This window comes from Labrus mixtus, chromosome 5, assembly GCF_963584025.1.
Source record: "Labrus mixtus chromosome 5, fLabMix1.1, whole genome shotgun sequence".
In the NCBI taxonomy this organism is placed as follows: Eukaryota; Metazoa; Chordata; class Actinopteri; order Labriformes; family Labridae; genus Labrus; species Labrus mixtus.
Genome location: NC_083616.1, coordinates 3291075 through 3304889, shown reverse-complemented (window position 1 = coordinate 3304889; position 13815 = coordinate 3291075). Strand labels below are relative to the sequence as shown.

Below are 13815 nucleotides of genomic sequence, written 5' to 3'. Positions count from 1 at the left end.
TAATTCATTTACCTGAGCTGTGAGATATGAGGCAGACACTGAAGGAAGCTCCTCACTTCACTCTCTTCATCTGGACAGCCCGTCAGCTTCACTGGAGTCTTCTCTGGACGGAGTCTCAGCACTTCCAGGAGGATGGAGGTCTTTCTCTCTGAGAGGTCAATGTACCAGACATCAGGAGCTGACAGGAAAACTGACTGTACTGATGGAAGAACTCTCAAGCCTGTTTTAGTCTCATAGTACTTCATGTGGGAGTACAGATCCAGAAGGAACGAACACTGATATTTCTTGACGTCATCATAAATGGATCTGCCACTAATAGGAAATGTTTTATATGTGCACAGTGATGATAACAGCTGCAGTGTGTTCTCTCCTGTCTGCTGTTCTCTCTCTGCTGCTGCACAGAACAGACGTCCACACAACTCGACTCCTCTTTCAAACCAGTAAGAGAAACTGAAATGAAAGTTGAAAACTTTGTTAAGTCAGCATCAGAAACGAGACATGAATTACTGACAGAGTGTATCTACTCAAAGCTTACAAATAAACACAAATGAGCAGAAAACAAAACACTTTGGTAATCTACACACAAATAATGATGCAATAAAGAAGATCAAATGTAGATTTCTCTAAACTTTCACTAAATGTAATTCTTTAAAAAGTGTTGGAGGACTCAGAAAGGTCAAATACAGAGTTGTTTGTTAAACTCTGTCTAAAGAGATGTTATGTTATGACATGGATTCAGCTCATAAACCAACAGAGTGACTTTAAGGAAACCTTCAACTCAAATATTCATAAATCAATCCGTTCCAAACACTGGAATACTGGATGACAAGTTTGAAACTCACTAAAGTCCAAAAAGAAAAGGTGTGTCATTGTTTTCTTTACATTTATTTATCACATCCTGATGATAATCTTTTTAATCATCAGGATTCATTTGACATCTTCTAAACATGTTTGCTCTTTAGTCTTCTTTGTTTTAAACTATTGACCCTTCATGTGGTACATTTATTGATTTGATTGATTAATACAGATTGTTTTTCATGCTCTTATTGAATCATCTCGTTCACTCTTCAAAATGAATATCTTTCAAACCTCTTATTCAGCAGCTGTTTATTTACTGGTAAATAATTCATCATCAATTAGCTCCAAAGACTGAAATAGACCATCACAAGTTTGGACCTGTTTCATTCTATATTTTTAAAAACTTCAGAAAGCAGTTGTTCAGCTAAATTAGGATTTCTGGGACTATGTTACACATTTCATCATCATGTGTTATTGGATAATTCAATGTTACAGTGAGAGGATTCAGATGGAGGAGCAAACCTTAACAGGTGTACACTGTGGTGTGAAGAGTAATTCATTTACCTGAGCTGTGAGATATGAGGCAGACACTGAAGGAAGCTCCTCACTTCACTCTCTTCATCTGGACAGCCCGTCAGCTTCACTGGAGTCTTCTCTGGACGGAGTCTCAGCACTTCCAGGAGGATGGAGGTCTTTCTCTTTGAGAGGTCAATGTACCAGACATCAGGAGCTGACAGGAAAAAAGCCTGTACTGATGGAAGAACTCTCAAGCCTGTTTTAGTCTCATAGTACTTCATGTGGGAGTACAGATCCAGAAGGAACAAACACTGATATTCCTTGACGTCATGATAAATGGATCTGCCACTAATAGGAAATGTTTCATATGTGCACAGTGATGATAACAGCTGCAGTGTGTTCTCTCCTGTCTGCTGTTCTCTCTCTGCTGCTGCACAGAACAGACGTCCACACAACTCGACTCCTCTTTCAAACCAGTAAGAGAAACTGAAATGAAAGTTAAAGTTGTGTTAGCAGAGCATTACTATTTAATTACTTAATTATTTTAATTTTTCCAATATTTTATCTTTTTGTGTACCAAACTGCATCAAAGGGGCAGTTTGGTATCCTTCCACTGTTGGAGGAACAGAAGGTAACTAAAAATAGACCCCCCAAATACTGGACTTTAAGTCTTGATTCATTACCTTGCTGAATGTTTTATTTATGCCATTCCAGTTTGAGGTGGGCGATATGGAAAAAATATCATATCATGATTTTTTTATGGCAAAATCACGATTTTTTTTATACTGATCTTAAGACTAATTTGCAAGTTACTGATCAGTTCAACCAAACTTATTTCCCTACATTTTCACACAGTGATGCATTCATTTAAAAACATGTAGACTTTGAGTTCTTGTGTTTCTGTGCTATTATAGTCCTGCAGAATTCCTACAGCTGTAGCTTCATGTAGGCTCTGCAGCCTTTGTTTATAGGATATGTTGTTTTTTATGACATTATTAGACTAACTTTAATTTAGTTTATATATAATCAAACATAATCTCATTCTGTAACACATGATCAAAGTAAGTTTTACTGAAAGAAGAGTTTTATTCATAGAGGGGGCGGGACATCGTCGATTGAAAGACAAACAGTCACCATGGTTACTCACTCTCACCTGCCTGCTGCACACTGAATAAGAGGAGAAAGAGCTGCAGACTGACATCTCTTCAAGCAGCATGCATGGAAATCAATGTATAGAAATAAATGATTGTTGACCTACTGTTAAAAAAATAAACAGCTGAGGTCCGGACCTCGCTGATCTGATCGCCTCCCTCCGTTTCATAACGTCGTTTAGCCTAATCCCTATAGGTTCAGTTATCACAACAGGTGAGCTTTGAGTGGAGAGGCTTGTTAGTAACTTTTAAAAACTGAGAGAGAGCAGAAAACACAGACAGCAACATTTGAAACACCGGGGTTATATCTCCTATCACTGACTGTCTGAGCTCCTCTCTGTCTGACTCTCTGCAGACTGTGAACGTCTCTCCGGCTCGTTTAGAGTTCGCTGTGTCGCTAACTGACAACTGAACTGTGCAAACTATACAGATAAGTTAACTGTTGCTCACGTTATGTCGGTTTGTAAAAATATCAAAACAGCTGCATATAACCGGGATGGAGTTGTTTCTGCAGACTAACTCTTAAGTATCGTTTTCTCCGATGCGGAGCAGAAAGGGAGGTGGAGACGTGTCTGTGTAGGAGCATAAACTGCAGCATGATTAAATAAACACATTATCTCGGTTCTACGATCTCTCTGCTTTGGCAGATTGTCAGCATGTTCAAATCCTTTTTTTAAGTACAAGAAGGTTTTTATTACATTTGTACAGAACGTTTGTATTGTACTTTATAACTTCCACCCACTCAGTCGTTAAAAGTAACAAAGTAAACTAGTGCTAGCTTGTTAAGCTAATATAACATGTAAGAATTGTGTTGTCAAACAGTCCAGTTTAAAGATGATTCATGTTGCGGTGCTCTGTGTGGGTAATGTGTTGTATCACCTGTTGTCTTGACACGCGTTCCTAGTGGAGTGTGTCCGGTAGTGGAGCACTCGGCCACTGTTTGCCCGGTAATGAAACTTGACTGACAGTAAACTCTGTCATGTTACAGATTATCATTGTAAAGTATTTCACTTGGTCGGACTTCATGTAGCAGATAAAAGTTCTCTCTGTACATTTGAAATGCAGAACTACACTTGTGTTACAGGGTTCAGATAAATGCCTGACATTAACATCAGCAGTTTGCTCGTGAAGGTATGTCACTAACCCTCATTCTGCTCGACTTTTTTAATCTGATTGATACTGACTAAAATCATTCCAATTGTGAAATTGACGGAAATCTGTCACAGCGACGGAGAACTTGAATCCCTGGGAACAAGTGCTGAGGGCAGCTGCATCATAATAACATGATCACTGAGCCCTTTGACACAGGGGCCCTTGAGACCCCAACCAAGGGGATGGCTTGTACCCCTGTCAGATGGCCTGCCAAAAGGCACGTCGCCTGAGTGACAATTATCCTTCAAGTCCGATCACTTGCATCTGGCAGGGTTGGACATGTTTGGGGCGCGTCTGGCCCCCAAACATCAGGCAGTGACAAGTGGCGAGTGTCGATGTCACTTGGCAGTGAGGGATAATGTGTATATGGTGACGTCTCATTCAAATATCAGAGCTGGGGACCAGTGGGTGTCTTGAGGGCAGTTTCTGCTCTTGTCTCCTCATTCTCCTCATGGGGTGTCTTAAAGAGTCCCATATTGGAAATATGTTTGGTGAAGGGACAACCTCTTCACTCAGAGAACCAAGGTTACAATGTAACCAAGTGTTATTGGATAATTCAATGTTACAGTAAGAGGATTCAGATGGAGGAGCAAACCTTAACAGGTGTACACTGTGGTGTGAAGAGTAATTCATTTACCTGAGCTGTGAGATATGAGGCAGACACTGAAGGAAGCTCCTCACTTCACTCTCTTCATCTGGACAGCCCGTCAGCTCCACTGGAGTCTTCTCTGGACGGAGTCTCAGCACTTCCAGGAGGATGGAGGTGTTGATCTCTGACAGGTTTATGGACCAGACATCAGCAGCTGACTCAAAAAGTTGACCCAGTTTTGGAATAACACTTAAACACCCTTCACTCTTGACGTGTTGATACAAATCAACAAAAAAGTTATGCAAGTGTTTGTCAACAGAAAACAAAGAGACGAGCTGAGACACAACATGGTGAAAGCTCTCTTCTTTGTCAAGTGCTGCTTGCAGGCATAAATCCAGTAACAGCTTCTTTTTCTTTCTCTCGAGGGTCCCATGGTCTGGCTCCTGGTCTTCTTGTTCTGGATCTTGGTGGGTCATCCTGAAGCTTCATGATAATAAAGTGATTTGTGAACACAATGACAATGCATCGACTGTATAAGTACTTTAATTACTTAAGCCCTTTGTCCACCTAGCGTTTTTTGCCAGCCTCTTTTTTCAATTGTTCTCAATGTGGAGAGTGTTTGCAGCAGCAGGCGGCCGACTGGAGAAAAAGCACATCGCCCGCCTTTTTGTGCAACAGCTCCGAGCAGAAAATATTTTAACTTTCCTGGAGGCACTGTGTACCCACATCCTCCTCAGTCCGTGTCTGATCTGAGCTCTTGTCTCCTCCAGAGATCCCGAGCGCACAGCAAATGTTTTTCTACCTCAAAAGACGCAAGGTGGACACAGGGGCCTTAAGGTGTCTTGAGTCTTTAAGTCGTCTGTTTTAATAATTCTAGATTTGGTTTAGCTTCTGTAAACAAAATAAATCTACAATGAAAGGATTAAAGGAAGAACAAGGTCATCATTTGGACACAGGCTCCATTTCCTCTACATGTCCAGTTTGTTTCTTTTATCCTGCTCTTTGTAACACAAAAAGGAGGATTTTATTTTGGTATGTTGGATGAAAAAAAACAAAAAAAAAAACAGCTACACACCTGAGTGACCTGACGTCCGACAAAGCCTCCAGGAGGGACCCACACAGACTTTGACAGGCAGTAGTTGCTCTATTGTCCCAGTGAAGGCAGACATTTATCTTCATGGGATTATTCTGTATGACAGACGCTGCTCTTTCAAACAGCTGTTTTTTACCCCGAACTGGAAGGTGTAACTGATTTCCATCAAGGCCGAGTAAACTGAGGTCAATCAACTTTTCTTCACTTAGAAGAACAATTTCCCACAGCTGTTTAGGCAGAGGGTCACACCTGTCAAATAAAAAATAATCAGAGATCATTTCCACATTATAAAGGAGAAGAGAAGAAAACACTGTTTTTCATTCCTACATACATTTCTACTCGATACAGTCTATTATTAAATCTGCTATATAAGACATGTAAACTGAGCAGCATTTTGTTTAACACATACCATTGGACATTGAAAAGGCATCCATACAGACATCTCATTCCTTGTGCTGATACAGAAACATCTTCAAGGTTCAGCTGTATTTTCCTCTCCTTTGACTGAGAGACCACATAGGCCACAGCACAGCAAAGATAGGAATCAAGACTCTCACCGCTGAGATCAAGTTGGTACTCCAGTGTTTCCAGAAAGCTGGTGCATGCGTCAGGACACTGCGACTCAAACAAGCATTGGCATAAGAACAGTATGCCCACATCAAGCCCAGTATCATCATTATGAGCCTCTTCCTCCATACACTGACCAGAGAAAAGTGTGCTTATCATTTCCTTAAAGAACCAGTTAGATGTCTTTTTTAACTCCTGAGCTGGAATCAGATGCTCCATCAAACTTGGGCTCTTCATAGTCAACAATCTACACATGAAAGGGATCATATGTTTCATGTGCTTCCTCTCCTCCGTGAGGCATTGCTGAAAAACCTCCTTAATCTTATCTGGATTCTTCAAGAGCCACATTGCTGCAAAAAACTCCTGCATTGTGTAATGGAGAAAAGCGTACGTTGTTATTGTCTCAATGGGAGCCACTTTGATAACAAGTGATTTCAGGAAGGAAAGGACACAGCTGTCTTCACAGTGCAGGTCGGTCAAGCTCACAGTTTTTTCTTCAGTTGCATGAAAAGCAGCCTCCGCCAACGTCAGTAGATCTGCACTCTTCTCCTTGATTAAGGTATTGAGATTTTTATGTTTGTTGTTGCTGCTTGTTTGAAGACAAAAACGAACAATGTTGATGTATATTTCAGTCATACTGCATGGCTGTGGTGAGTCTTCTGGTGTCTCATATAAAAAACAGACTGCCACCATCAGTGCATACATCGGGACATGGCAAAGAGTTAACAACTCCAGGTTGCTGAAAACCTTCTTCTGTTCCATGCCAAGCATCGCAGAGAAGTATTTTTTAACGGTCTGCTCACTGAAGCCTTTCACTTCCACTCTGTCAAAGTCACCAGAAAATAAGTCTTCGTCATCTGGTCTGCAGGTTATGATGACCTTGGCATTAGGAAGGAGGTCCTTCTCTACAATTCTACGCACCACTGAAGAAGAGAGATCTGTGATTCCATCAAAAACAACTGTAACGTTGTCAGAATACTTCTTTATGTCCTGAAAGACTTCTTCTTTGTCTTCATCTGGTTCACTGTATGCACTGAAAAGAAGTTCCTCCAAGCTCATCCCATCTCTGACGAGAGATGTTCCCCTCATGTCAAAGTAAAACATGTATTCAAGCTCCCTGCTGTCTCTTTCTGCCCAGAGTTTTAAAATTTCATGACTCAGTGCTGTCTTTCCAATTCCAGGCTTCCCAACAAGGAGGATGTTTTTATTTGTTTTCAGCAGGTCACTGGGAGAGATTTCTTGTCTGTCCTCTGGGATGTATGTCTTGAGCTTTTTGGGGCGACTCATTTTGCCCGTTTTCCTCTTACCTTTCTTTATTTTGGATGAAGAAACTCTTCCTTGTGTGTCTAATACAAGTGAACTGTATGACAGATCAGGCCTGCAGACTTCTCCAAACAGATTTTTGTTTCTCATCCAAAATTCCTTTGATCTGTCTTGTGCTTTTGACTTTAACTTTGCTTTATATCTGTGGCATGATCTCAGGCCTGAAAAAGAAGAAACACAGGGAGTGAATAAATAAATCATGCCCCAGAAGTCACATATTCGTACACAGACAAATTCAAGTTCTTTACAGGAAGTAAATGTAAATACATAATTTACTATCAATCACAATTCTGTCTCAAAATACCTTGTGAATAGTTTATATCCATTTCTGTGTCTTCCCTGAAAGGAAAGCTGCTGATCCAGGAGTGCAGGTCAAACTCTTTAGTCCCAGCTTCAGTCATTTCCTCAGAGAGAGAAGATATCCTTCCAGAGGTCCTCCTACACATCATGTCAATAACCTGAAGGAGCTTGTAGCAGGCTGCTTCCCCCCTCTTAATGACTTTGTCCAGTATTGTTCTTGATTTGTCATAGTCAGTCCTTTCTGCCTTTATGTTACTGACCTCTTCATCACAGAAAACTCCATGCTCATTTAAGTTCTCCACAATCACAGAGACCCCGAGATTCTTTAATTCTCTCACAAGGTGGCGTCTGACAAGCCTGACGTGATCTCGGGCAGACTCTGTTGAACAAGCCATTTGTCCTCACTTCTGCACACAAAGCCTCCTTCAATGATCTGTAGAACAAAGGACTGGGTAAAATAAAATATAAAAATACAAATTTCACTTTTCCTCATGCATATTTATTTCTTATGACAATGTTTGTAGAATGGTTTCTCAATCAGTGGCTGTTGCAGGCTTTTATTAATCTGTCCAATCATTATTCAGATCTAATGACCATATAGAAAGGACCCCTGCCTATCTCCAAGTACTCTACCTCTCTCTCACCAAAGTGTCCTATCCAGGCTTTGACAAAGAAGACATTGAATGCACCGTAAGTTAAAATGATTTTCCTGGACCACATCACACACAGACTGTTTATCAGAGACAGAGACACTTACACAGAGGCCTCAAAATGTCCACTGAAGAAAAACTCCATCTGCTGTTTGATGTCAGTGGAGGGTGATTGTCCTGAGCACAAGAGAAACAAAAAAAGAACAAGTTAAAAGTGGTAGAAAGCTCTCATAAACGCAGGCTTATTATCTGCACTGATAGTTAATGGTACTTATATAACAATGTAGGTGTTTATTATTTATCTTAATTATTCATTTAAAATATATTAAACATAAAAATCTGTCTTTTAATTCTGAATATTAAGTGTTGTATCAGTAAAACATTGTTTACCAATAATTATAAAGATTACAGGTTAGAATCTCACTGGACTTGTCATTAGTTTTCCAGAGAGTAAAAAACATGACTAACACTTGACCCCTTGAAGCTAGGCTATACGGCTGATCAATAACCAGTGCACTACAGGTGGAGGAACATTCATGTACGTATGGATTTGATGGGGGATGGACCTCTGGTCTTGATAAACATATTAGGGAGCGAGCCAGAACCAGTATGGCGGCGGCAGAGCTAATGTTAACTCTGTCAAGCCGTTACACAACCGTTAACACTTTTAAGTTCCATGTAAAAACTCTCCAAGTCGGGACAGAAAGTTGGCTTTTTGTACAGAAACAAATGAAGTTTTCCTTTATCGTGCAGAAAAATAATTATTGAAGCTGTGTTCTTGTCAGTGATAGATTACGGCGATGTCATTTATAGACATGCTGCAGCCTCAACTCTGAAGCCTCTGGACGCCGTCTATCACTCCACCCTCAGGTTTATAACTGGTGATCGATTTGACACTCATCACTGTGACCTGTATGAGAGGGTCGGTCAGCCTTCTCTTGAAGAGAGGCGCAACAAAAACATTGGTTAAACAGTGTTTCAGGGACCAAATTTTCCTCGGGGGACAGTTTGTATATCGAGTTATGAACATAAAGCACAGAGTCTGTACGTTTCTTAAACTTTCTCATGTCTCTACCAAAACTCCATAGTGCACCTTTAAAACATTGGAGTGTTAAAAAGATATGACTTACCCTTAATACAAACAAGAATAAATCATAATACGTTCAAAACTATAAATAATACAAATATTGGGGGTGAAAAATGAATTAACCTTAGTGAGCGGCCTGTGACCGCCTGTAACATGAATTGATAAGAGTTAATGTTGATAGTCTGTCATCTCTATGGCTGAGATTTCTGTTGATTCCAGACAAATAAAATCAAATAAAAACCTTTGAAACTTGTTAAACCGTGTTAAAGGTAGATATATTAGTTAAACCACGGATAAAACAGAGAAACATTAACTACTGACCTTTAGTACAAATAAATGATATCCGTCGACCTCCGTTTCTGTCACATTTTCTGTGACGTGCTACCCAACAACATGTACTACTGAGCGGCTCTGCGCATGCGCGAAGCAAATTAATACAACCTGATCCTGAAATCTTTAATAACAAAATATAATACATTACCAAAACATGTTCTACATTTTTGACAACACAAATGGACTGAGTAGTGGTGTAATTTAAAATGATTCAGAACTTGGAACATTATTTGATGCAGCACAACTCCACGAAACACCATCTTCCTTCTTTGCTGTTGCCATGGCAATGTTTCCCACTATAGTTAGTTAGATAACAGGAAATGTACTAATAACATTGTCATGCCGCTGTGAATGTAGTTTATATTTTCCACAGCACAAACTACAGGATAGTACAGGCATGGGCAAACTACGGCCCGCCAAACTTGTCCAAATTATATTATTATTAAATAAAATTTTATTATAATTAAACCTCGTTCATTTTCCCCTGTAATGCCCGCGTTTCCCCAATAGATGGCGCACTTCAGAGTGTGGTGTATTATTCCCTTCTTCACTTTTTCGCTTTGCCCTATGAACCCGTATGAGCCCTTCTGTAAAAATGAGCGGATCAAAGAAAAGAAAAGTGGACAGTGAATGCCGAGTGTTTAATAAGGAGTGGACAACTAAATATTTTTTCACGTCCGATCAAAGGCTGTATGCCTGATATGCCAAGAAACTGTCGCAGTTTTCAAAGAGTACAATATCAGCCGTCACTTTGCTACGAAGCATGCTAACTACGCTAGCAAGCAGTCCCCGCAAGAACGGGCGGCTGCGGCTCAGAGGTTGAAGGATAATTTACAGACTCAGCAACATTTTTTTCACCAACAAACTGTGATTCAAGAGTCAACTACCAAGGCAAGTTTTTTGCTGGCATTCAAATTAGCAAAGGCTAGCAAGCCTTTCTCCGAAGGCGAGTTTTTAAAAGAATGCATGGTAGAGACAGCAGGTCTCTTGTGTCCGGAGAGCCAAGGCCAGTTTGAAAAAATCAGTTTATCACGCAGGACTGTGACTCACCGTGTGGAACTGATTGATGAAGATATAGCCAGCGAATTAAACAAAAAGGCTGAGTCCTTTAAGTTATATTCACTAGCGCTGGATGAAAGTAATGACGTAAAAGACACTGCTCAGCTCCTAATTTTTATCCGAGGGATTAATGACAGTTTTGAGATAACGGAGGAGTTTTTGAACATGGAGTCCCTGAAAGGAAAAACGTGAGGAGAGGACTTGTATAACCAGGTGTCTGCTGTCATCGAGAGAATGAAGCTACCTTGGAGTAAACTTGCCAATGTCACAACGGATGGATCGCCAAATTTAACTGGAAAACATGTTGAGCTGCTGAAAAGAATCCAGGATAAAGTGAAAGAGGAAAACCCTGACCAGGATGTTATTTTCCTTCACTGCATCATCCATCAGGAATCTCTGTGTAAGTCTGTATTGCAGCTTAATCATGTCGTGAATCCAGTTGTAAAACTTGTCAACTTTATACGAGCAAGGGGACTTCAGCATCGTCAGTTTATTACGTTCCTGGAGGAAACTGATGCGGATCATCAGGACTTACTGTACCACTCTCGTGTCCGCTGGTTAAGTTTGGGCAAAGTGTTTCAACGAGTGTGGGAGCTGAAAGAGGAGATCAGCGCATTTTTGGAGTTAATGTGGAAATCCAACGAATTTCCTGAGCTAAGCGACAAGAACTGGCTTTGTGACTTTGCATTTGCTGTGGACATATTTTCACACATGAATGAGTGTAATTAAATGAATGCATTTGGAACTCAATTTGTACAATGAGCCTTGCATATTCATGCTTTGCTACCTGTTAAAGGCCAAATCCTTTCATGTAATGGCTTTTACATGTCATTTATATTAGTTCACACAAACACTCCATCCATCTGTTCCTGGCCCGGCCCCTCTGTCAAATTTTAGAACCCATTGTGGCCCGCGAGTCAAAAAGTTTGCCCACCCCTGGGATAGTACAACACTTGCATTAACAGTATAAACGCTTTAACAACACCAAAAGTTACTTTTAAGAAGAAACGATTTCATTCGCAATGGATTATGGGATGTGTAGTTCCTTGACTCAGGACGAAAATTATGTACACAGTCTTCTTCTCGTTTTTTAATGCCGTGTTGCAGCCGAATTAAATGTACTATAGTCACTAGTGTTGTGGTAGCAGATATTTGTCCCTACTTCACCTGATTCATTCAGTATGGAAGTGACGTCATTTACGTTTCCCAAACCGGCCGCATCCACCCGTTTTTTTTTTTGTTTTGTTTAGCTTTATTCAAGAGGAGTAATGCATATATACAGTCAGGTAAACAAAAAACAATATCACAATGTAAATCAAGTAAAAGGCAGATTAAATAACTAAATAACATACAGTACATAAAGGAAAGAACAAATGAAAGACAGTAATATACAGAATATAAAGTAAAATAAACAAATAACAAACAAATTTAAATAGTAAAATCATTATTTAAATAGAGGGGGAAAGGTTTTATAATAATGCAGATATTTGTTATATTTTCTGTTGTTAATTAAAAGTAGTGGTTTCAGTAGGGATTTAACTCTAGATTAAAAATTGATTATATTAATCCACGCTCATTTGTTTTGATTTGGAGGCAGACGTGACGATTTACGTTTAATTTCGCACAGCATTGTGGGTGGTAAAATACAATTCATTTCCTGAAAGCACGCATCCGATCCATACTGCATGAAATCCGGAAGTTAGTATCCATACTGAAATGTTCAGTATACTGAGGTGGACCCAAAAAATGACTACTGAATGACCACTAAAGTTCAGTATACTGAAACTCCCTACTGAGAAGTACGTACTGCCTACTGAACTGTGACTATTCGGAAAGGGCCCTTGTATTTCTCACGCAGATAAATTACCAGGATAACGCCCACCAAGTTGCGCCGCTATTTTTTTAAACTATGGCACAGATAGGAATCAAGGGGGTTTCCCATAGAGTTCAGAAGGAGCTTGCCACGCACCAGCTAATCAAAAAAAGAAATATAGCTACCCAACAGCCAATCAATAAATAGCATGGCTGTATCCGGGTAAGATTTAGATATTCCTGCTACAACAACGCTACATCCTGGTTACAAAGAAGACGCCAATGACACTTTGATTCAGACGCTCGCTGAAGTACAGACTGATCGACGTGGGAGAGGACCGTTATATTTACAGTCTATGGAGAAGAGGACCATATCGTATGAGTACAGTAAGTCATCTCATCATTTGATTTCCGTATGTTGGGGAATATTGTGTCCAGTCAGCTGGTAATCAGTAATATTAGCTAACAGTTTGACCAGAGTGTAGATCATTCACTAAATGATCGTTCTGTTTGTTTACTACAGGCCACCATAGCAGAGGTGTGTGTTTATCCTGATCAGCACCACTAGAGTGCGCAGTTATAACATGTCATGCCTGATGAATGACACATGTCTACTCTCGGTTAATAAATGAACCAGTGGCAATTAATAAATTGTCTTCTTATTCACATGCACACACTGGATGCAACAAAGACAATTCAACACAGTGTGTGTGAACTAGCCAGCCAGTTGAATCATTGCTAATTTCAGCGGCTATTCTGACACCTGTTTTTTAGTCCTAGATCAGGACCCGTATTCACAAAGCTTTTCTCTTACCTCTAAGGGCCAGATTTACTAAAGGTTTGCGTGTCTTAAAACGTGTGCAAACTTGATACCACCAGCAAAAAAAGTGTTATCTGATCTACTAACAGCGCGCAGTGAGGATTGTGTCTTTCAAATGATCAAAACAACACGCGTTGTCCATTTAGTATGTTTGACTTAATGAATATTCAATATGGGGCATTTCTGCCCTAACGTGCAAAATACAGGAAGGAGAAAATGCAAACAAGTTAAGTTAGTACACGCATTGTTATTTGCGGTGATTGTGACAGTGTCTGTATTTATCACCTTTATAAAGAACGTGCTAATCCAGGAGACCAGTGTTACACACAACAGACTGCTGTTATTGAAGTTAGGAGGAGACATAGGCACAACAAAAGAAGGCATAAAGATCATGTTTTTCCCCACAAGTGTTTACATGTTTCAAATGACAGAAAAATAAATGGCATGTATTTATTTTTTAATTTGATTCAATATTCTAATTGTTAATAGTGAGGGAATTTTATCAGATATACAGTATGGCCAATCTGGGAATAAATTCCTTACCAATCAATTTCTACACCAATGT

The 13815-nt window shown here is 39.9% G+C and overlaps 1 protein-coding gene across 2 annotated transcripts in view; it reads right to left on the bottom strand.

Moving 5' to 3' along the window:
- LOC132973737 (uncharacterized) overlaps positions 1-13815 on the bottom strand; it is a 31669-nt gene that overhangs the window by 7590 nt on the left and 10264 nt on the right. For both annotated transcript variants that reach the window (XM_061037292.1, XM_061037293.1), the window contains exons 2-8: positions 8247-8316; positions 7494-7922; positions 5709-7350; positions 5282-5548; positions 4255-4689; positions 1363-1800; positions 13-450 (exon numbers count right to left, since the gene is read on the bottom strand). In XM_061037292.1, coding sequence (XP_060893275.1) covers positions 13-450; positions 1363-1800; positions 4255-4689; positions 5282-5548; positions 5709-7350; positions 7494-7884 — 3611 coding nt within the window. In that variant the 5' untranslated portion in view covers positions 7885-7922; positions 8247-8316. The remainder of the gene's footprint in view (positions 1-12; positions 451-1362; positions 1801-4254; positions 4690-5281; positions 5549-5708; positions 7351-7493; positions 7923-8246; positions 8317-13815) is intronic.